The sequence below is a fragment of the Thrips palmi genome, unplaced genomic scaffold (assembly GCF_012932325.1).
Source record: "Thrips palmi isolate BJ-2018 unplaced genomic scaffold, TpBJ-2018v1 HiC_scaffold_18, whole genome shotgun sequence".
Lineage (NCBI taxonomy): Eukaryota > Metazoa > Arthropoda > Insecta > Thysanoptera > Thripidae > Thrips > Thrips palmi.
This window is the reverse complement of record NW_023144627.1, coordinates 10,700,066-10,726,861: the sequence shown is the minus strand read 5'-3', so window position 1 is coordinate 10,726,861 and position 26,796 is coordinate 10,700,066. Positions and strand designations below refer to the sequence as shown.

General features: G+C 53.7%; 1 protein-coding gene across 35 annotated transcripts; it reads left to right on the top strand.

The window, feature by feature from the left end:
* Positions 1–394: 394 nt before the first annotated feature.
* LOC117644887 (myosin heavy chain, muscle) lies at positions 395–26,497 on the top strand. Of its 35 annotated transcripts, XM_034384595.1 has the most exons (34): positions 1,238–1,387; positions 3,249–3,517; positions 3,995–4,138; positions 4,872–5,028; positions 5,112–5,139; positions 5,223–5,328; positions 5,405–5,497; positions 5,584–5,647; positions 5,724–5,822; positions 6,049–6,152; positions 8,557–8,694; positions 8,782–8,901; positions 8,991–9,140; positions 9,835–10,005; positions 11,764–11,943; positions 12,021–12,177; positions 13,423–13,475; positions 14,485–14,572; positions 14,652–14,769; positions 15,978–16,095; positions 17,096–17,232; positions 17,317–17,443; positions 18,237–18,446; positions 19,458–19,831; positions 20,150–20,662; positions 21,224–21,302; positions 21,507–22,540; positions 22,723–22,864; positions 22,936–23,247; positions 24,182–24,349; positions 24,425–24,697; positions 24,793–24,945; positions 25,196–25,240; positions 26,063–26,497. In XM_034384595.1, exons 2-33 carry the CDS (start codon positions 3,311–3,313, stop codon positions 25,220–25,222), a joined length of 5,844 nt encoding a protein of 1,947 aa, XP_034240486.1. In that variant the 5' UTR covers positions 1,238–1,387; positions 3,249–3,310; the 3' UTR covers positions 25,223–25,240; positions 26,063–26,497. The 35 variants fall into 35 exon arrangements, with proteins under 35 accessions (XP_034240452.1, XP_034240451.1, XP_034240483.1 ...); XM_034384561.1 differs by lacking the exons at positions 1,238–1,387; positions 25,196–25,240 and adding an exon at positions 395–416; XM_034384560.1 differs by lacking the exons at positions 1,238–1,387; positions 25,196–25,240 and adding an exon at positions 459–589.
* The last annotated feature ends 299 nt before the right edge of the window (positions 26,498–26,796 follow it).

Genomic DNA, 26,796 nt, shown 5'->3' with positions numbered 1-26,796 from the left:
GCCCCGCCCCGCCCCGCCGCCCAGCGCCCTTTTAGCCCTCACAGCTGACCCAGGTCAGTGTGGGTGGGGAGGGGCGGGGGTGGGGCGGGCCCGGCCGGCCGGCCTGGCTGGCCAGTCACCCCAGGCCTGCGAGGCTGCGAGTGCGAGGGAGAGCGCACGAGGCGCCTCGGGGTGGCCGGGCCCACGGGTGCGAGAGAGCGCGAGCGACGCGCCGCGCCGCCGCACAATATCCTCTTGGCTTCCCTCCGCCTAAAATGGTAGAGGGGCCGGCGGCGGCGCGGCGGCGGCGCGCGCTCCCATTGGCTGCCGCCCCGGGCGCGCTGGCCAATGGCAGCGCGCCTCTCTCCCCTGGATCACGTTGCAAAGGTTTATAGCGGGGAGCGCGCACTGCTCCCCCGACAGAACGGCTTTCGAACGTAAGTGAGCAGGACCTGGGCCTGGGTGTGGTGTGCTTCAGTGTCAGTGTGGCGACGACGCCAAAGAGGATTAACCAAGAAGCAACAGTGAAAGTGCAAGGACTGGACAGAGTGAACCGGAAGACGTACCGTGTGCGAACAAAAGCGGACTGTGTGTGTTGTTATCTCTAACGGTAAAGCTGTCTCTTAACTTGGTGTGTGTGCCTGTGGCTTGTGACGTCAGAGCCCTCGACGCGTCAAGTGCATGGATACTTCCAGACTCCAGCAGCGACTCCACTCCAGCGAGGATTACCCGAGTCAAGAAGCTCTCAAGGCTGTGCCAGCGGCGGAGTTTACTTTTTGAAAATATTGTTATTGAAAGTGGGGGTTTGGTTTGAGGTTAAGCCGGAATGGGTTTAAAGTTTCAGTTTAGTTTGTTGAGGGTGGGCTTGCTTCTGAGTGGGAAGTGGTTGCATCTGCAGCCAGTAGGTGGTGGCTCTGGTGGCACCCTGCCCCAGTTCCCCAGTCCGCCAGCATTCCTGGCATGGAAAAACAAGTGCCTAACGTACGGCGGATGGAGGCTGGGTGGGGGAGGCGGTGGGTCGGAGCGACATTTAAAGAGGGATCGGGCCCAGAGGGAAAGGGAGCCTAGACGGGAGGGGGGAGGCCTATAGGCTATATATAATTGAGGGTGTGGGGGTGGGGTGTAGGCCGGAGCGGGGGCTAGGTGGGGCCCGGTGGGGGCGGAGGAGGGGGAGAGATCGCAGGTCGGACACTGGACCGCGGTCTGCCCCCCCTGTTCTATTTCGAGGGGGGCCTGGTTCGTGCCCTCGCAGCTAAAACGGGCTGAATCCGCCGTCCGCTGCTGCCGCTAGAGGCGCTGGCGTCGCGTTGGCCAGAGGCACCGTGCCTGTAGGTGTAGTAGGCCTTCAGTAGCGTCGAGTTCACGCTCCGTCCGCTACCAGGTACCCAGGGGTACCCAGCACCACCAGGTGATTGTTGTACAGTGATAACAGGGTCGGGCCAGTGGGGGACTTGAATGCTGGAAGGGTGAAGTGAGTTTCCGCAACCGCAGGTGCCCTTCAGGGTTTCAGGCCTTTAGGCCTTTGGGTTGACTTGTTGATAGGCCAGTGATCGTTTCCACGTTTGGGTTTTAGTTAGAGACTTTATGATCACCTGGGGCACTGAATGTTTCTCGTCAACTTTTTTTAACCAGTGTTAAACTCTCGAAACTAGCTTTAGATCGCGCAGCCCATCTTAACCTCAAATCTTAATTCGAAATCTTAGTGATTCAGTCTCCGCTGTTTTCACATCTTGCCCTTGTGTTTAAAAAAAAAGTTACTTCAAAATTATAAGCGTCGAGTCGGTGGGCCACGCCGTGCCCTCGTGCTGTCCGCCATTTTGTTTTGGCACTCCCCGTGCTTGCAGTGTACCACTTCCGGCTCCTTGCGGCGCAGAAGTTGAGCGTTCACGTTGACCGGTGGTTGTGCAAGCTCGAGTAAATTCGAGTACTGGCATAGTGAGCGCCGCTGCGCTGCTTCGGTTATTTGGCGAATCGGGCCTCGAAAGTCGCAAGCCACGCCTGCTAATGTTAAGAATGTGTCTTGGTTGGGCGGATACTCCGCAAATGAATTGACTGTCCTACATGTTCGTGCCTCCGGCTGTTTCTCCTTTTCCAAACTTGGGTTTTGGCTGTCTCTTGGACACTTGTCTTGCTTTCGGTCTCGGCGGAAGGGAGGGGTCAGGTCAGCTTCGGGTGCAGCCCGAAGATGGGGCCTGGGCGCTCGGGACGCGCTCGGGACGCGCTCGGCTCGGGTTCGGGTGCTCTGATGTAACGAAACCGCAAAACATAACGGAAATAGCGCTCCGCCCCGTAAGCTACCGCTGGGCACCGCAGGGAGGTGAGGTGAGAGCAGAAAGTAGGTCCGCCGGCCCGGCTTTGCAATTAGTTTGCACAAACTAAACTAAACATTCTTGTACGGGAATTGTCCCTTCACATCGTCATTTGTGACCAATTTTATCAAATGGTGTTACTCGGCGTTTAAGGATTTTCTCTTATAAATTATTTTAAAACTTTGAAAAATGTGTGAAATTTTGTTTAAGTATTTTGATGGGAATTCGGTCACTATGCCCTGATTGTACTAGTACGGGCAGATCCGTTCCACCGGCCTTTCTTCTCTTTTTTTCTGACCCAGTTGTGGGAGGGTCTATTCTGGTTCGTTCTCAGAATACTGTGAGCGCTCGGGCTGTGCAGGAATGTGCTGGGCTGGCGTTTGCGTGAAAAATCCTTGTTGCTCTTGAGACTTTTTTTTGTAACTTTGCAAAATTTTCTGAAATTTTATTTGTGTAAAACATTGAGAAATCTGAAAACTTTAACCGACTTAACATTTGCGAGTTTTTTGGCCTTGTGAGATTCTGTATTCCTGCGAAGTTGACGACAATTCGTAAAAAGAATGGTTAAATGAAGTCCTAATGTCGCTTTGCCCAGCTTTGCCCCAAATTGGAGCGTTGGGCCGTGTCGCCTTGTCACTGGATCTCGTAACGGGGGAAACGGTTTGCGTGCCAAGTGTGGTGACGCAAGTTTTGTTAACGCACCCCTGAGTTGTGAGTGAAAGTGTGTCCGCGTAGCGCGCGTCGCGCCGGGTGGACAATCGGGCGCGTTTGGCCGCCAGCCAGGGCTGGCAGGCAGCGGGCACGCAGGCAGTGCCTCACCTCAGAATGCCAAATTCCTCTCAGGCCGTCATTGCCTCGAGACAACTAGTCGTTATTTCGTGAAAAACAAGTAGTTTTAAGGGTTACCGGCAGGCAGTGGAGCACCTGAATTAACGACTGTTCTTTCTCTGTTTGTCGCAGGAGGGCTAAGGCTGTTCCACAAGGTGTCTCTCTCTCTCTAATCGACCCAACACTCAGCCAACATGCCGAAGCCAGCTCCCAGCACCGGGGACGACCCCGATCCCACTCCATACCTCTTCGTGTCGCTGGAACAGAAACGCATCGACCAGACCAAGCCCTACGATGCCAAGAAAGCCTGCTGGGTCCCAGATGAAGCCGAAGGCTTCGTCCAGGGAGAGATTAAGGGAACCAAGGGAGACCTTGTCACAGTCGGCCTCCCCAATGGCGAGGCAAGTACACTACAATCTTGTTACATTATGCAGTTGAAGGTACTCCCGTGCCTGGAGAATAAGATGGCGTGTGATTGGATTGTGACACCCTTTTGACTTGGTGTTTTATTTGAGTAATATCATAAATTATAAGTAGTATCATAAATTGAAACTTTCTCTCGTGAGGAAAAAAAAAAGAGTATCAAATTTAGTGCATTTTAGTCTGTGTTTATTGTTTTACCTCCGGGCTGCAAACAACTTGCGTTGGCAAGTGAGCATGTGTCTCAGCTTAAGTGCCTTGCGAGCAGGAGAAGACCTTCAAGAAGGACAAAGCGTTCCAAGTGAACCCGCCAAAGTTCGAACGAGTGGAGGACATGGCCGACTTGACGCACCTCAACGACGCTGCCGTGCTGCACAACCTCAAGCAGCGATACTATATCAAGCTCATTTACGTAAGTCCAAGTCTGGAGGCTAATGCGGAACCATTCTGACCAACAGGAGAAGGCCTTCAAGAAGGAGCAGGTCGGCCAGGTGAACCCACCCAAGTACGAGAAGGCCGAGGACATGTCCAACTTGACCTACCTTAACGATGCGTCTGTCCTGTACAATCTCAAGCAGCGTTATTACCATAAGCTCATCTACGTAAGTGGGGCGTTTTCATCAAGTGTGCCCGGCAGCGAGTGCGACTTGCAAAAGCGACTGACCGCCCCAAGATCTGCTCGCTGCCCGTGTTGCCGTGTTCCAGCCTCGGAAGGACCGAACGGAGCCCTGTTTGTTCCCTTGTTTGATGTGTGACCTGCTGCATGAAACCTGTCTGTACTCTTTACGAAGATGTATTTTTAAAATTGTTGTACTGTTATACTGTTCGTAAAGTTGGACTACCCACTGATGTGGCAAAAATCCATTCCCCGTTTAATGCATGCTTCCTATCAAAATCTTTTGCTCTTTACGTTTTTGAATCCCAGATTATAATTACAAATTTTAAAAAAACATTCGCCCTGCTTGACCAGTTTTTTTTTTTTTTGCTTGAAGAACGTAAATTGACCACCCGTCCCCCTGTTTTGTTTGCCTAGATTGAATTCGTTTTGTTCACCCCTCGATTTTGTTTTTGCTTTCGCACCTGTTTTGTGATGCCGTGTGGGGATAGTTCTGACAGTTCCCTCTCCCGGCATAGCTGCTCCGCATTCGGTGTTCTTTTCGTTTTCCTCCCTTAAAAAAAAGAATTTTAGTTTTGACACATTTTGCGTCTAGGTTAGTAACGTTAAATATGTGCCACATGATAAGTACCCATTTCCCCCGACCCGAGCCTTTTGCAGCGGCGGAGAGTCGAGACGTTGGGGGACGCCGTCTGATCTTTTTTTCTGTGACCCCGCAGACATACTCCGGCCTGTTCTGCGTCGCCATCAACCCCTACAAGCGTTTCCCCGTATACACCAACCGTTGTGCCAAACTGTACCGTGGTAAGCGCCGTAACGAAGTCCCTCCTCACATTTTCGCCATCTCTGACGGCGCCTACGTCAACATGCTCACAAGTAAGTGCAAACTACCTGGAACTGCTACCGTACATCGGTGCGTCTAACGATCTGACCATTCGTTCCTTCTTTTCTGTCCGCAGACCGTGAGAACCAGTCTATGCTTATTACGTAAGTGTCACCGTTCCCCCTCGCACCAAGTTCGCCACCCCTCGCCCCCCGACTTAACCTAATTTTTGCTCTCTGTCCCACAGCGGTGAGTCTGGTGCCGGTAAGACTGAGAACACGAAGAAAGTAATTGCGTACTTCGCCACCGTCGGTGCCTCCACAAAGAAAGACGAGGCTAAGGACACCAAGAAGGTAAATCTGCAAGCCTCCGGACGCTTGCCGTTTCGTCGCCGTGAGACCGACTGACACCGTCTGTTGTCGTTTTCAGGGAACTCTGGAGGACCAGGTCGTCCAGACTAACCCCGTTCTTGAAGCCTTTGGTAACGCCAAGACAGTGCGTAACGACAACTCCTCCCGTTTCGTAAGTACTCAACCCTTCTCCTTTTCAACTTAAGTATTTATTCTTGCACTTGCACTGGCTAATGCCCTGGCTTTGCTCCTGAACAGGGTAAATTCATCCGTATTCACTTCGGTCCCTCCGGTAAACTTGCTGGTGCCGACATTGAGACATGTAAGTATCGGACTTGGCTCTTGTCCTGATGGTTGTTTTTCTTTTACTTGACTAAGTTCGCCTTTCTTTCGTACAGACCTGCTGGAGAAGGCGCGTGTCATCTCCCAACAGTCTCTGGAACGTTCTTACCACATCTTCTACCAGATGATGTCCGGCTCCGTCAAGGGCCTGAAGGGTAAGCATCGCTCAGGGCCTCTCTCAAGTTGACTTGTCCTAATCCACTTGCGTTCAGGTTCCCACAAGGTTCCCGCCAGGCGGTGACTTGGATGTCGGAGTGTGTTTTCAATTTCAGGCGCCGGTCCTTTAGTTAGCATGGTCTGAACCCCCACTACCCCCGTACAAGGATCGGTCCTAATTTCCCTTCAGAAAAAGTTCATTCTGTGTGTTGCTACCTCCCCCAGAATCGTGCCTGCTCTCCAACGACGTCAACGACTACCACTTCATTGCTCAGGGAAAGACCACAATCCCTAACGTAGATGATGGCGAGGAATGTACTCTGACGGATGTAAGTTGGAGTCAGTCAGGCGGAACCCCCCCCGGCCCCAGCAGACAGAAGGGCTGGGCGGGCGACCGTCCGGTAGAATCGATCCTGGGTGTGATTTGGGTGTTGTTTTTAGTAGCGGCCCCCGCGCCGATACGACGTACCACTAGACTTGTGTGACTAGTTGGAGAATTTCTTTCATCACGACATGCTGGTGGAGCGTGGCCGAGGTGGTTGCCGAGTGCCCCGGCCCTGGCAGCCAGTTGGACGCCTACGGCCCCACGACGGCTAGTCCCTGGTGCCCAGGGCGGGGCGGGCGGCCCCGCGGACGCGCTGCACTCGACACACACGCACATCCCTAGTTGCTTTGGTAGTTGTTGGCCTCCTCCGACCCTGCCCACGGGCGGGGAGGCCGTACTTTGATCGCAGACCCCACCCTTCCCCCAGCGCCGTGCAAGTGGTACGCGACCACGGCCGCTGGACCCCAATCAAGTCGGTCTTGGACTCTCGACTCAAACCTTTCCTTTATCACGCACAGAAAGTTGCCTGCTCTCCAACAACATCACCGATTACTACTTCGTATCTCAGGGCAAGACCACCATTCCCAGCGTGGATGACGGCGAGGAATTGACCATCACTGATGTAAGTGGGGGCGGCCCGGCCTGCGGCACGGCCTGCAGCCGGCCCCTGCCGCGGCATGCCGGCCTCAGCGCTCCGCGCTCCGCCTCGCTTGTCTATGTCGAGGCCGCGAGGGCGGCCCGCCTGGCCCGTCTGGCCGTTACGGACTTCTCTTTCTAGCTTCTCGCGCACTCAGGCCATGTCTGGCCATGTCCTGGCTGCTGCCTACACCACTACACCATTCACAAACCTTCTCTTTTTTTATGTAGCTCTCTTCCGAAACTGTCTCTTCCTTCCTTTTTCTCTGTTGTGTGACGCCACTGTTTCTTTCTGTTAACCCAATCCTTCTCGATGTGTGTGACTTAATCCCTGTCATTCTGTTGGCGATCCACAGAGATGGCTATGTTGAGCAATAGAATGGGCGACTATATATATGTAAGTCAGGGTAAGACCCGCATTCCCGGAGTCAACGACGCGGAGGAGATGCTCGTCACGGATGTAAGTGCGACCCGTGGTCGCTCTCTTGCGTGCATTCGAGCTTGCAGCCGCATCAGGGACCACCATCAGTCCATTTTTTTAAAATTATTTTGTATTTGTGTCCCTGGTGCAGCTCGTGTGGTTCATTGTTCATTGATCACTGTTCATTGACCATCATTGCTCCAAGTCCGCTTCTTGTTGCACCATGGGATACGCATGTGTACCAAATCAAATCGCGGCGAAAAATTTAAATTACCTCGGGAAGTTAAACAGTGAAATAATGTTACCAATCGCGCGAAAATCCGAAGAGATAAAACAGCATAAACTTGAACAGACTATGTGTCGCTTTTGTGGCCATTGTTGTTAGACTATTCCGACTCATTCGTCGACATTTGTCAATTAAACTGCCCATTTCGGTCAAAGCAATGTTTTGGTTGATGTGACGCCTCTGAACTATGAACCACTCTTCTTTTGTTCAAATTTTTCATGGTCCCTATTCCTTGCGAAACATGTCAAATTTGTTCGTGTCGCAACGAATGTGTTTGAATACTCTGACTATCTGCTAGTGGGCATCGCTTCACACTTGCTTGGTTCTTGAGCTGCATACACAAAACAGTTCTCTGTGATACAAAATTGAAAATGTTAATATTGATTTCCTTCTGCACACTCTGCGGTGAACTGTACAGTGTATCTAGCGCCAGTACTGTTTTTCAGGGCTTTGTTTTACTGATTTCGCCGACAATTTGCTTTGCTTTTCATTAGTCTTTTATTTGATGCTGTTTCTAACGCTGAACTTGTTGCTTTGCTCTTTTATCCGCAGCCAGTTGCATGTTGAGTGACAACATTTACGATTACAATAACGTAGCCCAGGGTAAAATCACAATTCCAAACGTGGACGACGGCGAGGAATGTGTTCTCACGGATGTAAGTCATATAAAACTCCCTAAGTTTTTGTTGATTAAAAGACCCTTATCGTGCTACATTCTGACTTAAAACTTTCAATGGCTGAATCTAAACTTGTGAGAATAAAAATAGGGCATAAATTGTTTTGGAATGGGAACAAAAAACTATATGCCTAAGTTTAAAGTTCTCTTTTAAGAATCAGATTAAATCTTGAATGTAAACTGTCCCCCATCAAAGCATGCAACTTTTTTTTTTCCGTAATGTTCATGTTGTCAGGTAAAAGTACAGTCCTTTTCATTTATTGAACTTACTGTCGATTTTTCTTATCGAAATGTTAAAGAGGCAGCTGTTTTGTAGCCTATAGACTGCTGCTTCTTTTTCCGTGTTCCTTCTGAAATGAACTGACAAGAAATTTAATCTGTCATTGCAGCAAGCGTTCGACGTCTTGGGCTTCAGCGCTGAGGACAAGTCTGACATCTACAAGATCACCGCCTCCGTCATGCACATGGGTGGCATGAAGTTCAAGCAGAGGGGTCGTGAGGAGCAGGCCGAGCCCGACGGCACTGAAGTAAGTTGTCATTTTATTGATCTCTGTTAGCCCTTCTCGCCGTTTTGTCCGATACTTACGTGTAATTTTCTGTTTTCCCACTCGCAGGAGGGTGCCCGCGTTGCCAAGCTGCTGGGTGTTGACTGCGACGATCTCTACAAGAACCTTGTCAAGCCTAGGATCAAGGTCGGTAACGAGTTCGTGACCCAGGGCAGAAACGTGAACCAGGTGCGTAAGATAACCTACTATTGTGTCCAAGTCACATGCTCTGGTCTACGGCCCGTTTCACTGACGTGCGCTCTGTTCCGTTCCCCCAGGTATCCTACTCCGTAGGTGCCCTGTCTAAGGGTATTTTCGATCGTCTCTTCAAGTACCTTGTGAAGAGGTGTAACGAGACCCTGGACACCCAGCAGAAGAGGCAGCACTTCATTGGTGTGCTCGATATTGCTGGTTTCGAAATTTTCGACGTAAGTTTTTTTTCAGTTGCACTTATTTTGATTTTTTAAAATCATTTTGAAGTTATTTAATTAGTTTCAATGTTACAAAGAAATGCCTCGCGCAGCATTCTATTTGTGTATGATAGATTTTATCACATTGAAAAGTAACTTTGTCTTTACTTTTGAATTTGTTACAACTTTTCAGAGCTTTATCGTTTATTTTATAGTTAGTGTTTTATTGATGTGTACGTTGCCATTCCTGCCATGTTACTTGATGTTTAATTCAGTACAACGGATATGAACAACTTTGCATAAATTTCGCAAACGAGAGAATCCAGCAGTTCTTCAACCACCATATGTTTGTTGTTGAGCAAGAAGAGTACAAGCTAGAGGGCATTGACTGGAAATTCATTGACTTTGGAATGGATCTCGCACCGTGTATAGAACTTATCGAAAAGGTATCCGGTAGCTAAAAGTAGTCTCTTCAGCTCTCTTCTACGAATATCCAGTATTTAGTGATACTTCCCTTGTAGTTCATTCTTAGATACTTCTTAATTGTGGTTATTGTAGCCCGCTCGTACTATCTAGACTTGGAACGTAAGGTAGCGTCATTGTCGCCAATTGTAGCTCTTTTTGTCCTTCTCGTTTGTATCAGGTGCTCTGTGATTTCCCTTGTAGACTTCTTAGGAATAACCCACTTCTCCATATTTGCTATCCCCTTTAGTACAACGGATTCGAGCAGCTTTGCATCAACTTCACCAATGAGAAGCTGCAGCAGTTCTTCAACCACCACATGTTCGTCCTGGAGCAGGAAGAGTACAAAAAGGAGGGCATTGTCTGGGCCTTCATTGATTTCGGAATGGACTTGCTCGCTTGCATTGAGCTGATTGAGAAGGTACTTGGTTGCCAGCCGCACCCAGTACACGTTCCAGACACACACAGCATGCTTGGGTGGACTTGCAGCAGGAGTCGCTGAAGCACGGTGTTCCGTGCTTTCTTTGCTTGTCAAACTGACTAGACAAGACAAGGTCGTCGAGCTGTTTCAGAACGTCTGCACGCTTTGCCCTTCCAGTACTTGGCCGCTGACCGGCCAAATCGGAGACTCGGCATGAGGAATGCTTCCACCTGGTTTTTCTCGTTTGCTTCCCGTCCCTGGACTAAGGGTCTGAGCCATGCCCGAACACATTGGCCCAGCCTGGCGTCCGAGTGCACGTTTTCCACTCGAGCGGTCCACAAGAGACGAGGATCGCTCGGGCGCATTTCTCGTACCCTGGCACCCTTCTAACGTTGACTGTACCGTGTGACTCCAGTTCAACGGATTCGAGCAGCTTTGCATCAACTTCACGAACGAAAAGCTGCAGCAATTCTTCAACCATCACATGTTCGTGCTGGAGCAGGAAGAGTACAAGCGTGAAGGAATTGAGTGGACCTTCATTGATTTTGGAATGGATCTGCAACAGTGCATTGAACTGATTGAGAAGGTAGACTGCCTGGTCCTTGGCCTCAGAACAACTGCATGTTCGTAGATGTTCTGTACAGTGTACATACTCAAAAATGACAAAAACTAACCCGACTTGGCACAATTCAGTCGTATTGTGAGGTGTTCTGGGGCCAAAGAAACAGTTCCTTCGTGGTTTTCTGTGTTTTACTAACCACGTGTCCAGCGACAAGAGTACGCCGGAGAGTTCGTGTTTGTCATGTGTCCAACTGTGTTGCCTACATGGAGAGCGTCACGCGTTGTAAACCTTTATTTCAGCTCAGCCGTGATGCTCTCCATTATGACAAGTAACTCACTTTTTCTGTCTTGTAATACCTCCATCTTCTTCTTCTTTCTCTCTTTACCTCTTCTCCTCGGGGCCCAAAGAGGAACGGATTCGAACAGCTTTGCATAAATTTTACGAACGAGAAACTTCAGCAGTATTACAATCACTTCGCGTTTATCCTCGAACAAGAGGAGTACGATCGAGAGAACCTCGCGTGGGATTTCATTGATTTTGGTCTGGACCGTCAGAGCACCATTGACTTGATCGAAAAGGTACCGGTAACACGGCCGCTAAATAGCGCAATACCCTGTATATCCCTATCTCTTTGTAAACACTCTCCGGAATTTGATTCGGAAGCCTACTGGCCGAATTTCTTGCTTAGTCGCTGGACATTGTGTTCTGCCACAAGATAATAGCTTTTTCTCTCCGATTTGTAATAGTGTAATTCTATTCGTTTTTTCTTTGTTTTGGCGACGTAGGACCTTTAAGGTAGTACATTCATATGATGTAGACCGTTGGTTGTGTGGTTCGTAGACTTGTCATTGGGGCTTTCTGTTCCTAAATCTATCCTTTTCTCTGATTCTCTCGCCGTAGATATTTAATCTGTTACATTCGGATAATCGTTTGGAGCTTCGTTACTTTCGCAGCACTGATCTCTGCACGGCCCTCGTTTTCCTGCATGCCTCCTTGTTCCTCCTGATTTTACTTGCTTGCGTGTTTTGTGAGGATTTTGAAAGCATGCATCTACACGAACACATCTCTCCTCGCGCCGGACTCCCCCAAACTGTAAATACACGTAATTAAAAGATGGGGATCGGTGAATTGAAATTAATTTCCACCTCTGCCGACGCTCGTCCTATCCTGCTAACTCGTGCTCTACCACTTTGCAGCCCATGGGTATCCTCTCCATCCTTGAGGAAGAGTCTATGTTCCCCAAGGCCACCGACAAGACCTTTGAGGAGAAGCTGATGAACAACCACTTGGGCAAGTCTCCCAACTTCCAGAAGCCCAAGCCGCCAAAGCCCGGCCAGCAGCCTGCCCACTTCGCCATTGGTCACTACGCCGGCACTGTAAGTACCAGTGTACCAGTCGCAGAGATAGCAGCCCGTCTGGTCCTAGGCTTGACACGGGACTCGTCTGCTCGCAGGTGTCTTACAACATCACTGGCTGGCTGGAGAAGAACAAGGACCCCCTGAACGACACTGTCGTCGACCAGTTCAAGAAGGGTACCAACAAGCTGCTGGTGGAGATCTTCGCTGATCACCCCGGCCAGTCTGGTGGTGGTGGTGATGCCGGCGGCAAGGGTACGTTGAAACAAGTCTCTAGTTCAAATTATACAAAACAAAGTAACTTTAAAACACTTTGAGAAAAATACAAAAGCAAGTGTAGTTCTCAGGCAACAAGGGTACTTGGTTTCTATCTCAGTTCTCACTGTGCACCCGCCATGATTCCATTCTTGCTTTGTAGAGATTCACAATAACTTATTTCATTGTATATATTCTACCACTCTGTTACTCATCTAACTAGTGTGTTAGTACTATTGGTGAGCTTTCATCTCCCCTCCTTCCTCTACCTTACCCCTTCTCTGTTGCCCTGGACTCTGTTGTCTTCTACCTAACACTCTTGTCTAGTGTACCGTCTCTAACTTTGAGCATGCCACGTGTCTCGTCCGCGTGTCCGTCCGTCCTGTCCGCTTCTCTTGGGCGCCCCTGCGGATCACCCTCTAGGCTGACCCGCTACGCACCCAGACTGGGCGCTCTGCCTACCACACAGGCGCTATCGCACCTCTTTTTTTCAAACTACACTTTTCTCTTGGCGTTGGCGACTTCTGCCTTCCGCTCTTCTTGTGCATGCCTGCCAGGGCTGCCAGGGCTGCAAGGGCTGCAAGGTCTCGGGAACTGACCGCCCTGTTGTTGTCAAGTCTACATGTACTGTGCATGCGCTGGGTCGGCTGCCTGCCTCCGCCCCCTTGGCGCGGCGGGCTGGTCTCCGGTGTCGGGGGGCGCGGCTCGGACTGACGGCAGGTCAAAGGTCGCTTGGAAATAGTTTTTCCAACTTGGAACCTTGACGCCGCCACTCCTGGCCAAACTTCCTGACCGGAGACGCGCCCGAAAGTGCCCCTGGGGCGAGGTGAAGCGGCCCCCCAAGCGGCCCCGAGTGTCTGTGCCGTTGTCTGAATACCGGAAATCCTTTGCAACAACAGGTGGCAAGAGGACAAAGGGTTCCGGCTTCATGACGGTCTCGTCTCTCTACAAGGTAAACCGGTGTCTCATCCACCCCCACCACCACCGTGTGTGCTGTGGCGTCTCTCTCTGTCTGTCTCTGTCTCTCGCGCTCTCTCTCCCTCTCCTTTCCCCTCCTGCTCACCAAAACGTTGTGGGCGCCGCGGCCGGAGCTGCCCCGTACCGCCCGTCCCCCAGTTTGGAGGGCGAGGGGCTCCAGTGGCTCTCGGCCGCGGCGCCGTGGTTAGAGAGGCCTCCAGTCTCTCTAACGGAGGTAAGTTGGTGCGAGGAGTGAACTCAAGATGTCTGCTTTGTCTCTCAATCTAGGTGGCCGAGGAAAGAAGGGTGGTGGTTTCGCTACCGTGTCTTCGTCCTACAAGGTGCGGGGTTTTAGAATCACGACATTGTGCAACAGCGTGACAGTTTGAACCCTTTCCCCTAGGGCGTCCCGCTCGGGTCTTGCAGCCAGAGCACCCGGACAGGCCGGCAGACCGGAGCTTGGCACCAGGGTGCCCAAGCCTCTGGCTGCCGAGTCTATCCTGGGAGTGGCGCCCATTCCCCACACCTCGACTGGGCCCTTTTGATACAGGGTGTTCCATTTTGTGTATATGTTGCATGACTTTCGATGAGACTCAAAGAGGTTTTTTTTTCTTGCACCGTGCACATTTTACATATTTTTATATACTTTATTTAACCAACACAAGCGTAGATTTACCTCGTAGACAGTGTGTCTAGCCCTATGTGAAGTGGGTTAGACAACAAATAGACACTTGGTTTATATTTTTCAATTTTTTTTACATTTTTAGTGTGACTTTGTCTCAACTCACTCTTCATAATCATCCGTTTACTTGCTGAAAGGGGGTATTTTATGGTAGGACGTGCCTATGTGAAGACCACCAACGTTCTTACTATATTTCCTCTCCTGTTTCTGCCTTTTGAATATCTTTTTTCTGCCTCTCGTAGTTACGTTAGGCTAAGAATGTGCTACAAACTTTTTTCTTTACTTTTCATTTTTTATATCTTTTAAAATATTTTTTTTTCAAATTTCAATATGCTAGCACTTGTGAATACAATGGTTCCGCAAACTTCTGGTTTCAAAATGAAAATGCTCTGGAAAAAGATGTTTGCCACCACTTTTTGTACTTCATTTGCGAACCATTTTGTTCTCTTTGTGACTAACATTACTTTAAGTTTTTTTCTTTGCCTCTTAACCATTTTTTGTCCTTTTTGCATCTTTCAAATACTCCTAGATGTAGTATTTCTTTCCATGCATGCCATTCTGGTGTCGAAATGTTTCTCGATTCTCCAAAAATATTTTGTTTTGCTTTAATATAATTATGGTAGTAGGCGACTCATGACTGACGAAGCTCTTGGTGTGCGTGTATACAGGAACAGCTGAACCAGCTGATGACCACCTTGAGGAGCACCCAGCCTCACTTCGTCCGTTGTATCATCCCCAACGAGTTGAAACAGCCTGGTGAGTCCTCGTTGCTTTGTCCTGGTTTTGTCCACGACTTCGCCCACAAGTGCTCACCGCCCTTGTCACTCTTCGACAGGTGTAATCGACTCTCACCTTGTCATGCACCAGCTGACCTGTAACGGTGTGCTTGAAGGCATCCGTATTTGCCGTAAGGGCTTCCCCAACAGGATGAACTACCCCGACTTCAAGCTCCGGTATGTATGGGAGTCAGGCTCAGGGTATGGGGGTGCTGTTGCACTTGGAGGTCCGAGCATTCGGATGCGACTGAGGGACGAAACTTCAAGTTTCTGTTGGGGTGGGGCAGTGTAATGCCGTCTTCCTTTCAGCTTGTGTTGATTCCCCTGTTTCGGGTGCCCCCCAAGATACATGATTTTAGCGCCCGCAGCCATGGCCGCCGCGGATGACCCCAAAATTGCGGCAGCAAAGTGCTTCGAGGCTTGCGAGCTGGACCCCGACATGTACCGAATTGGTCACACGAAGGCACGTAGGGCATTCTTTGGCCTTGCAAATCCCCCTGTGCTCCGATGTCGTTCTAGAATTTGAACCTCCCCTGAATGGACCCTGAGGTAGATGTTGTTTCCCGCCTGGGTGGCATGGAACCAGCCTGTTTGTAGTTAGGAGTAAGTCCAGCCGTACGGTAGAGTTGTTGCCCCAGTAGTTACTTTGTTGCGAGGTGACCCCAGTAGAAGTTGTTCCCCTGTGTAGACTGTTGATGCTAATGACTTGCCCTTCCCGCGCACGCGTAGTTACATGATCCTAGCCCCCGCCACCATGCAGAAGGAGGCTGATCCCAAGGACGCTGCTGCTAAGTGTCTGTTGGAGGTCGGCTTGGACCCCGACAGCTACCGCATCGGTCACACCAAGGCATGTCCCGCCCCTCTTTTTTTTTTCGGCCGGCATGTTGGCACGGAAGTTGTCGCTCATTTTCAGTTCGGAGACGTCCATTGGGAATGGCTCGTCTTTCCGGTGATCTTTATTGGAAATGGCTCGCCTGGAACGCACCCGTTTGACCCTCCTGGGACGTCCATTGGGAATGGCTCGTCTTCGGGAACACACCCTCCTTTGACCTTCCTGAGTCGTCCATTAGGAATGGCTCGTCTTTCGAGAACACACCCTCCTTTGACCTTCCTGAGACGTCCATTGGGAATGGCTCGTCTTTCGAGAACACACCCTCCTTTGACCTTCCTGAGACGTCCATTGGGAATGGCTCGTCTTCGGGACCACTCCTTCTTTTGACCCCCTTAAGACGTCCATTGGGAATGGCTCGTCTTTTGGAACACACCCTCCTTTGACCTTTTTGAGACGTCCATTGGGAATGGCTCGTCTTCAAGAATTCCATTGGGAATGGTCCTCCTCTCCGCCCTGCACGTGCATTGTTTTCATTTCTTGCATGCCCTGATAGGTACAAGATCCTGGCGCCCCAGGCCATTGCCAAGGTCGACGACGAGAAGAAATGCGCCGAAATTATCTTGAAAAACACCGCCTTGGACGAGGAGTCCTACCGTCTGGGTCACACCAAGGCATGTAACGTCGTTCCTGTAACTGACGTGGACGCTGCCACTTGGAATGTCGTGGGTTCGAATCCCGGGCCTCAATAATTTTGTTTAACAAGGGCATTCCAAGTGGCGCGGCTGGCCAACTCTCTGTGTAACCCTGTGGAGAGGCTGTTGTGTTCCGTGTTCCCACCTGGATGCTGTGTTCTGTGTTTTGTGCGCACGCACTATGCTCCCTGGCAGACAGCGGTGCAGCTGGTTTTTGTTTGTGATTGTCTGTTCTATGCCCGAAATAACCGGTCACATTGCATTCTCAGATACAAAATCCTGTGTGGTTACCTCCTCAAACCGACCATGAGCCCTAAGGAGGCCTCCAAGATCATTATGGAGTCAACCGGTATAGATGCTGAACAGTACCGATTGGGCTCCACCAAGGTACAAACCTGGTTTCTCGCGAAGTAGAAAGCGTATCAGCTTACTCTCAGCTGTCTTAAAACATCTCGTATTTTAACTTTTGAACAGTATTTTGTTGTAGCGAGTTGTTCAGCAACCCGTTGTGGAGTATTTTGTTGTAGAAGGCTGTCTCTCGACGGCCAGTTGTGTTATCTGTAGATTAAAACGACGTATCCTTGTCCCAGTAGACTCACACGTTTGGAAAGATGAGTATTATTTTGGTCTCATAAACAGTGTAGAAGTATTTCGCCATGAAAAGTAGCCCATTCGTTATCGTCGACTTGCAAGTAACAAGAAAAAAATAATCAGCAGGCTTTTCTTAACTATTTGCGCCTATCTGCTCGTTGTAAAAAAAAACAGTGCAAAGCAATAATTTTGAGCTTCTCAACGCCAATGTTGTAACCAGTCACGGTTTGCCTCTGTCCTCACCTATCGTGTGTGATTTGTGGTTGCATTCACCCTCTGCTTCTCCCACGCGGAGAAGAGAAACTCTCTCGTCACTAAGTGTACAGCGATTCTCTCTCTGTCACGCGAGTGTCTGTTGCTGACTGTGTCTTTTGGGGCGGGGTTGTAGGTGTTCTTCCGTGCCGGTGTCCTGGGTCAGATGGAGGAGTTGCGTGACGACCGTCTCGGCAAGATCATCTCCTGGCTCCAGGCCTACATCCGAGGTTACCTGTCCAGGAAGGGCTTCAAGAGGTTGCAGGACCAGAGGTGAGTCGCGGCGACGCGCTCGGACTTGGCCGCACAGGGTCGTGGGTTCGAGTACTGACTTTGGTTTATTTTCCCCCCCGCCAGGATCGCCCTCCAGGTCGTGCAGCGCAACTTGCGCAAGTACCTGCAGCTGCGCACCTGGCCTTGGTGGAAGTTGTGGCAGAAGGTCAAGCCTCTGCTCAACGTCACCCGTATCGAGGACGAGATCGCCGTGAGTACTCCATCCTCTTGGCGCCTGCGGAGCTCGGCCTAGGCCTGCCCGCCACGCACCCGTGTCGCCGGGTTGCCCACTCGGTCGCCTGCGGGCGCTGGGTAGGCAGTCCACGCGGCACGCGTGCCTGGCGGGCCGGCCTACGCCGAGCTCCGCAGGCGTTCTTCTTCTCCTTCTTCTTCTCGCTCGAGAGTTACGGGTCCCACTTCCTGCCGGCTATTTCACACCGCGCCGTCACCCCGACGGCCCGAATCTTCGCGACTGCCCCCGCCCCTCCCCCTCGTCATCGTTTTGACTTAATATCGCCATCCATAATATCTGCGGTGATCCCCGAATCCAAAATTAGCCTCGGAATGCGCGCGTCACCGCCACCTGAGGCCGCCCACCCAGGCGGGGCCCAGCAGGACCTGATCTCCGGGACCATCGCCACGGCACCGCGGTGAACTATTTCTGCCACGTGCAGCGAGACACATGTCTCCGACAAGTAGTGCGATAGCAGGCGTCTTCCTCTTCCCCCGCTCACTCATCCGCGGCCCCGTGGTGGCCCGTGTATTTTGGGTGGAATCGCTGCCAAAGCGGCGCTTCCTCCCCGCGTCCTCCCTGATCCGGTCCGCGATGCCTGGGGGTCTAGCGGTGTAGCGGCCGGCCAGTCAGTCCCTTGACGCCGACCCGACCCGACCGCGCCGCCCCGGGCCCCGCCGCCATGGCCGAGGACGCCGCCGACACGCTCCAGGAGCACATCGAGCGCCCCAACGCGCTGCAGCGACTACAGCAAGCCGACGACATGTTGCAGGCTCTGCAAGACAAGGCCGCCAAGGCCCAGGAGAACTTCGAGCGCGAGGAGAAGCTCAGGAAGGAGCTGGAGTCCCTCAACGCCAAGCTCACCGCCGAGAAGACCGCTCTGCTCAAGAACTTGGACGGCGAGAAGGGAGCCCTCTCCGAGTACCAGGAGAAGTCTTCCAAGCTGGCCGCCCAGAAGGCCGACCTCGAGTCCCAGCTCACGGTGAGTACTCGCTGAAGGGTGTCTGTTTGAAAGGGCGCCAGGCGTAGCCAGTGGCGTAGCCGGTGCAGCCCCACCTACCAGATGGATTCACGGAGCACTTTGATCGGGTTATTTGCAACCGACCCGATCGGGCTCTTTTACTTTGTGGGTGTAGGAGGCGCAGATGTGTGGACGCAGGCGGGCGCTTTTGCGCTGGTTCGCGCGCGCGCGCGTGTGTGTGTGCGTGTGTGTGCGTGTGGCATATCACTCGACGCCCCGCTGCCGCTTCGCGGCCCTAGGCGCGCGCACACGGGAAACCGTAAACATTGAGTGTTTTAAGTGCGCCGCCCTCGGCTGCACCTCAAAGCAAAGCGAAGCAACGCGCAGCAACGCGAAGCAACGCGAAGCAAAGCCATTAAATGTCGCGCACGCGTCACGCCCCTTCGCGCGAATAACTATTTCAAAATGTCCGACATTTCGCGGTGACGCACGTGTGTCACCGTGAGTGTGTGTGTGTGTGTGTGTGCGCGCGCGCGTCTTGGGCTTGAGCCAATATATTTTTTTTCGTTGATAAATGGTGGGCGAAGACCGTGGGCTGCAGGAATTACACAGGTACTTTGGCCTGCCAAGCGCTGCCAAGCCGATGTAGTGCAGTGAGTGGTCGGCGAGGCGCGGCGAGGCGTTCCGCACGGGCGTGAGTAAGACGCGGGGCGCGGCGCGTGCCAAGAACGCCCTCGGCACGCCCTCGGCACGCCCCCTCGCCTCGCCAGTGTGCCACCCCACCTGCCGGGACTTTCACCTGGCCGGCTGAAAAATGGCCGCGACTCCGCCGCGCTGACTCGCCGTGTAAATAGTGTAGTGGCTATTCCTGGCTCGCCGCGCGCCGCGACGCGCCGCGATCCGGTATCACTTCATCGGCTGTGTTTGGGCGGGCCGCCTGGTTAGCCCCAAACACGCACGCACACTGCGAAAAAGAAATTTTAAGAGTTTTTGGTTGGGCTGAAGTAACGCTTTTCTTTCTCGCGCCCGCAGGACGTCCAGGAGCGTCTGCAGCAGGAGGAGGATGCCCGCAACCAGCTGTTCCAGGCCAAGAAGAAGCTGGAGCAGGAGGTGTCTGGCCTGAAGAAGGACGTCGAGGACTTGGAGCTGAACCTCCAGAAGTCCGAGCAGGACAAGGCCACCAAGGACCACCAGATCCGCAACCTCAACGACGAGATCGCCCACCAGGATGAGCTCATCAACAAGCTCAACAAGGAGAAGAAGCTCCAGGGCGAGACCAACCAGAAGACCGGCGAGGAGCTGCAGGCTGCCGAGGACAAGGTCAACCACCTCAACAAGGTCAAGGTCAAGCTGGAGCAGACCCTGGACGAGCTCGAGGACTCCCTTGAGCGCGAGAAGAAGCTGCGGTAAGTCCAACTTCCGAGAACTCTTTCATTTTGGGCGTCGCACCAGAAGACCGATGGAGGCGGCCAAAACTCTAGACGCGTTTTGAGCTCCAGAGTCACTAAATGGGACTCAAATCGATCGTGTGACCCCATCAATGGATTTCTCTCCGAACGAGGAATCCATTGGTGGGGTCACACGCCCGGTTCGAGTCCTGTCCAGCGATTCTGAAGCTCCAAACCCGTCTAGAGTTTAGGCCGCCGGCGCCGGTCTTCTGGCCCACTGTGCGGCGCCCACCGTGCATCGGTTCGTCTGTCTAATCCGTCCATCCCCTCCTGCAGTGGTGACGTCGAGAAGGCCAAGAGGAAGGTTGAGGGCGACCTCAAGCTGACCCAGGAGGCCGTCACCGACCTGGAGCGCAACAAGAAGGAGCTGGAGCAGACCGTCCAGCGCAAGGACAAGGAGATCTCCTCCCTGACCGCCAAGCTGGAGGACGAGCAGTCCGTCGTCGGCAAGCTCCAGAAGCAGATCAAGGAGCTGCAGTCCCGCATCGAGGAGCTCGAGGAGGAGGTCGAGGCCGAGCGCCAGGCGCGCACCAAGGCCGAGAAGCAGCGCGCCGACCTCGCCCGCGAGCTCGAGGAGCTGGGCGAGCGTCTGGAGGAGGCTGGCGGCGCCACCTCGGCCCAGATCGAGCTCAACAAGAAGCGCGAGGCCGAGCTGGCCAAGCTCCGCCGCGACCTGGAGGAGGCCAACATCCAGCACGAGGGCACCCTCGCCAACCTGCGCAAGAAGCACAACGACGCCGTGGCTGAGATGGGCGAGCAGATCGACCAGCTCAACAAGCTCAAGGCCAAGTAAGTAGCCCACTGTTTTTTTTCTTGTCACTTTTGGAATTCTAGGACACGATCCTGGGCTGCAATGACCGCTTTCGAAGCACCTAGATAGTTCTCAAAGTCTTTCTGTCACAATGGGATCAGAACATCAAGAGACTTCCCCGTCTATTGATGGAAAAGAAAGAAGGCTGGATCTGGATTTCTTTTTCACGCCTGTTCTTTCCGATATTTAGAATGAAAAAAGAGTGAGACAGTTAGTTTTGAACGGTGTTTCTGCCGCACAGCGCTGAGCGCGAGAGGAATGCTACAATCAGCGAGCTGAACAACACCAAGGGCGCTCTGGACATTATGACCCGAGAGAAGGTACGCGGCGACTCCCCTCTCTCCCCCTCCCCTTGTGCCCGTGTCCTGGACGTCCTGGATGCCGCCCCACAGCCCCTATCGTCCGCGGAGAAGCCACACTGCCCCACGCCCCTGCACGTCGCCGTGCCTGCCACGCCACGCATGCCCAGTGTCTGCCCAGTGTCTGCCCAGTGTCTGCCCCTGTCTCGCATGCTCACTGCCCCGTTCCCATGTCCCCAGGGTTGAGAAGGACAAGTCTTCCATGGTTGCTGAGCTCAATGACCTCCGCGGATCCGTCGACCACCTCACCAACGAGAAGGTAGACACCGTCACGCCGACGTGTCGCTAGCCGCCAAACCGCCAAATGCAAACAACTCCCTGACGCTGACATTCCCTTTTTTCGAGATCCTTGATCCACCTGTTTCCTTGTCGCCCTCCCCTCGAATGCCTAGCTTGCTCGCTTTTACGTTGGAGTACTTGTCTGGCTGCCGGGCGAACGTCTAACCGCCACTCTGTCTCGCAGGCCGCCACCGAGAAGGTCGCCAAGCAGCTGCAGCACTCCCTCAACGAGGTGCAGGGCAAGCTGGACGAGACCAACCGCACCCTCAACGACTTCGACGCCGCCAAGAAGAAGCTGTCCATCGAGAACTCCGACCTGCTTCGCCAGCTGGAGGAGGCCGAGAGCCAGGTGTCTCAGCTCAGCAAGCTCAAGATCTCGCTCACCACCCAGCTCGAGGACACCAAGAGGTTGGCCGACGAGGAGGGCCGCGAGCGTGCCACCCTGCTCGGCAAGTTCCGCAACCTGGAGCACGACCTCGACAACCTGCGCGAGCAGGTGGAGGAGGAGGCCGAGGGCAAGGCTGACCTGCAGCGCCAGCTCAGCAAGGCCAACGCCGAGGCCCAGCTGTGGCGCTCCAAGTACGAGTCCGAGGGCGTCGCCCGCGCCGAGGAGCTCGAGGAGGCCAAGCGCAAGCTGCAGGCCCGCCTCGCCGAGGCCGAGGAGACCATCGAGTCCCTCAACCAGAAGGTCGTCGCCCTGGAGAAGACCAAGCAGAGGCTCGCCACCGAGGTCGAGGATCTGCAGCTCGAGGTCGACCGCGCCACCGCCATTGCCAACGCCGCCGAGAAGAAGGCCAAGGCCATCGACAAAATCATTGGCGAATGGAAGCTCAAGGTGGACGACCTCGCCGCCGAGCTGGACGCGTCACAGAAGGAATGCCGCAACTACTCGACAGAGCTGTTCAGGCTGAAGGGCGCGTACGAGGAGGGCCAGGAGCAGCTGGAGGCGGTCCGCCGCGAGAACAAGAACCTGGCCGACGAGGTCAAGGACCTGTTGGACCAGATCGGCGAGGGTGGCCGCAACATCCACGAGATCGAGAAGGCCCGCAAGCGCCTGGAGGTCGAGAAGGACGAGCTGCAGGCCGCCCTGGAGGAGGCCGAGGCCGCTCTGGAGCAGGAGGAGAACAAGGTGCTGCGCAGCCAGCTGGAGCTGTCCCAGGTCCGGCAGGAGATCGACCGCCGCATCCAGGAGAAGGAGGAGGAGTTCGAAAACACAAGGTGAGTCTCGTGGTCTGGAGCGCCGCGCGGGTAGGCAACGCGCCGCCAGGCCGTGCAGCCGTGGCTTGCGGGCCGGCCTACCCTGCCTTCCGCAGGCGCCCACCTTGCCTGCCTCGCTCGCGGCAACTCCTGGAATACGAATGCCAATGTGTTGCTAACTGTGCACGCTTGCCCGCTTGCAGGAAGAACCACCAGCGTGCTCTGGACTCCATGCAGGCATCCCTGGAGGCTGAGGCCAAGGGCAAGGCTGAGGCCCTGCGCATGAAGAAGAAGCTGGAGGCCGACATCAACGAGTTGGAGATCGCACTGGACCACGCTAACAAGGTACGCACGCGCCAATGTAAACAGTGCAAACCGAGTGACAGGGCTGACCTAACCTGAGCACGTTCCCGCAGGCTAACGCTGAGGCACAGAAGAACATCAAGAGGTACCAGCAGCAACTCAAGGACGTTCAGACCGCCCTGGAGGAGGAACAGCGCGCCCGCGACGACGCCCGCGAACAGTTGGGCATCTCAGAGCGCCGCGCCAACGCCCTGCAGAACGAGCTGGAAGAGTCCCGCACCCTCCTCGAGCAGGCCGACCGCGGCAGGAGACAAGCCGAGCAGGAGCTGGGAGACGCCCACGAGCAGCTCAACGAGCTGTCCGCACAGAACACCTCCATCTCCGCCGCCAAGAGGAAGCTCGAGTCCGAGCTGCAGACACTGCACGTGAGTACCGCCAGGGCACCGCCAGGGCACCGCCAGGGCACCGCCTTGTTTTGGTTTGGAAACCGTCGTGGAATCTACCCGCGCCAAGGCCGAGACCCGAAGGGCCCGGCCAGGGTTTCATGGCTGCCTGGCTGGCAATGCCTGTCACGCCGTCCGATTATAGCCATCGCGCCGCGCTGGGGCTTGCTGTTGCTCCCGTTGCATGCCGCTTGACTCAGGTCCAAGTCTGGCGCGGCGTGGCGCGGCGCCGAGCCCTCGCGGGCCGTGTACTTAACTCCGCGGTGCCCGTCGGGGCGCAGTGCTGGTCCCGACGGGACGACTGCAGCACGCCGATCGCAGCCGCTTGCCTCCGGAGGTCGACGCCGCCGACCTAGCCGCGATGGCGCCGCGCCTGTGCGACATCGTCCCCGCCGTGGGGGTGGCCGCGCGCCCCTGGGAGCCCCTCCCCGTCGTGAGCCGCTTCCTCACGAGCGCGCGCCACGACCTCCGCCGCTCCAAGAACGTCCTGGCCGAGGTGGCCGGCGACGACGTGCAGTCGCCCTGGCCCATGGAGCGGCCGTGGGTGTGCGACGCGCGGGTGGCGGCGCGGAAGGACAAGGTCCTGGTGCGCGCCAGGAAGGTGGTGGCCGCCGCGGCCTTGGCCGACAGCAAGGCAGACAAGCCGAACCGGGTCCGGCTGGGGCTGCGCCACGTGGACGACATCCTGGCCGAGGCCGCCAAGCCACCGCCGCGCGCCGTGCAGCGCGTGCGCCGGATGATCCCCGTCAACACGAAGCGCACCGAGTGGGTGGCCGCCGTGTTCAAGCGGACGGCCGACCCCGTGCCCGCCACCCCCAAGCCCACCATCTCCCCCCGCACCGCGGACCGACCCCCCTACGCCCGCGGCGGCCTCTTCCACCGACCTCACCGACGGTTCTTGTTCTCTGCCCGACAGTCCGACCTCGACGAGCTCCTCAACGAGGCCAAGAACTCCGAAGAGAAGGCCAAGAAGGCCATGGTCGACGCCGCCAGGTTGGCTGACGAGCTCCGAGCGGAACAGGACCACGCCCAGACACAGGAGAAGCTCCGCAAGGCGCTGGAGACCCAGATCAAGGAGCTCCAGGTGAGTGCAACGACTGCGGGTTCGAATCCCCACTTGTCCCCTATTTTGTCTTGACCGTTTTCCCGTGCCTCGCAGGTCCGATTGGACGAGGCAGAGAACAACGCCCTCAAGGGCGGCAAGAAGGCCATCCAGAAGCTGGAACAGCGCGTCCGGGAACTGGAGAACGAACTGGACGGCGAACAGAGGAGGCATGCGGACGCCCAGAAGAACCTGCGCAAGTCCGAGCGCCGCATCAAGGAGCTCAGCTTCCAGGCCGAGGAGGACCGCAAGAACCACGAGAGGATGCAGGACCTCGTCGACAAGCTGCAGCAGAAGATCAAGACATACAAGAGGCAGATCGAGGAGGCGGTCAGTACACTGTTTTGCTTTTCTTTCTTTTTATCCCCCCACTCCAATGTGTGAGTACAATGCTAATCTGAATCGGGCGGTCTGCCGACTTGCAGGAAGAAATCGCTGCCCTCAACCTGGCCAAATTCCGCAAGGCACAACAGGAGCTGGAGGAGGCCGAGGAGCGCGCAGACCTCGCAGAACAGGCCATCGCCAAGTTCCGCGCAAAGGGCCGATCTGGCTCCGCGGCGCGAGCACTCAGCCCAGCGGTAAGTGTCTGGAAAGTCTAGAGTCGCGGGTTCGAGCCCCGGCGGGGGTCGCGAGTTGCCATGGGGGTTGCAAACAGGCCAGACTCCAGACGCTCGTCTTGGACTCTAGGCCCCGGTTGCCGTGAGCAGCGCGCGTCGGGGTTGCCACTTGGCCACGCGAAACGCCAATCTCTCGATTTATTGTCACTTTTGAGTGTGAGGCCGACGAACGATCTCTCAACCGCCCTTTCCCAATGTTTGTGTTTCACAGAAACAGGCCGCACGCAAACTGGAATAAGATCTTACAACAACAATCGTAAGTCGTTGGGCTATGGTTGTTGTTTTGCCGCTGTGTGACCCCATCCCTGTTTTGCGTTTCGCACCCCATGATGCAACAGTTGGACAGTCATACCCTTAATCCCCCATCTAGCGCCAGACTCCATTCCGTGGATGCACAAATATCGCAACAGCCGTTTCTGGAACGAATGCTCCCGATTGGTCGCACTGGTAGTCCGTTGGCCAATCGGAGGGGCTTTGTGATGTTCGTGACGTCATAACATGCTCATGTCTCCCCGTTTCACCCCATCGAGTGTCTCTGGGTGTGTGTTGCGCCTGCTCCATTCGTCACTTCGTCGCCAGAAATGGTCGCTTCCTTCTGCCCCCCAGATATGATACGCCTGGAATGGAATTTTGGAAACGTGTATGAAACCACGCGCCACTACTTTACGGCAAACAGGCGTCTAAGAAAGGCGTCCAAATTTCCTTTTGTTTAACCCTTTTGTGAGCAACGTGATTTTACGAAAAATTGAAAAGAAAGAACAAAAAATTGGGTGTGTAATTTTTTAAATGTGAAAATGTTGGAAAATCTATCTTGGGCTGTTTCGTAAAATTACCTCTTCTAGCAGAAACAGTGTGGTTGTTGCTTTCACCGAAAATAGTTCGAGCCGAACCACTACAGTACCTGGCTTCGTTAGCATTGCTGTGGTGTGGTTTGGTAGTTACTGCGACCATAGTTCCTGAAGCTCCCTTTCCCCCTGAACAGCTGGAACCAGAGCTTGCCTCGGGTTCGCCAAGCTGGACGAAGTGTTACGGGATAGAACGCAGTGCCTTGTCCTGATTGGTTGTGTTTGTGTTGCAGCCCCACCGGCCCCCCAGGTCTATGCTTGGGGAAGGCGGCGCATTCCCCCCGAGGTTCGACCTACACCCCGAGGGTGACTTCTAAGAACATACCAGCTATTTATATTTAATGGACTGTGAATGGACATCTTACCGAGCACACCAGCAAAAGAGAGAGAGATACAAATTTTTTTTTTATTTATTTTGTAAGAGCGACTACTTTCCAACGGCATGAAGATTATTATATGTAAGGACCGACATAATAACAATGGCGTCTGTGTATTTTATAATTTCCGTTTCCTGTTGATAAATGTATTTATGAGTATATAATGATTCCATACAAGTCTGAGTCGGACACGTGTGGTCTGGTCGCTCGAGCTGCTATATGAATCACACGTGTACATCCGCTTCAATTCATAAATAAACTTTATATCGTGATTGTATCACAACAAACCAAGCTGATTGATCTTTTCTTTTTTATTCCCCCTCCCTTACAGGCAGAGTTTTTGCATAATCAAACAAATAACCAACAAACTTGATGCAGAAACAGACATTAAAGTGCGGGCATCTCCAAGGTATCAGCAGTTCACCCGGTCTCTATTCACTCACCCCATCAATTTCTTAGACCCATAGCAACGTCCCGACTTATTCAATGTTTACAGGGTTTTTAATTTATAACAGTTTCTTTGACAGTCATCTTTCTGCTCCGTTTTCTTTGCATCAACACCATCCATTTTCAAAGTATTGAAGAGACTT

Bases quoted from the DNA above. Each gene is read 5' to 3' on its own strand.
- LOC117644887 (XM_034384561.1), top strand. From the start codon at position 3,311: ATGCCGAAGCCAGCTCCCAGCACCGGGGACGACCCCGATCCCACTCCA. The intron at 12,178-13,422 runs GTACGTTGAAAC...CTCTCAATCTAG, and splicing joins TGGTGATGCCGGCGGCAAGG to GTGGCCGAGGAAAGAAGGGT. The intron at 22,541-22,722 runs GTGAGTCTCGTG...GCCCGCTTGCAG, and splicing joins GAGGAGTTCGAAAACACAAG to GAAGAACCACCAGCGTGCTC.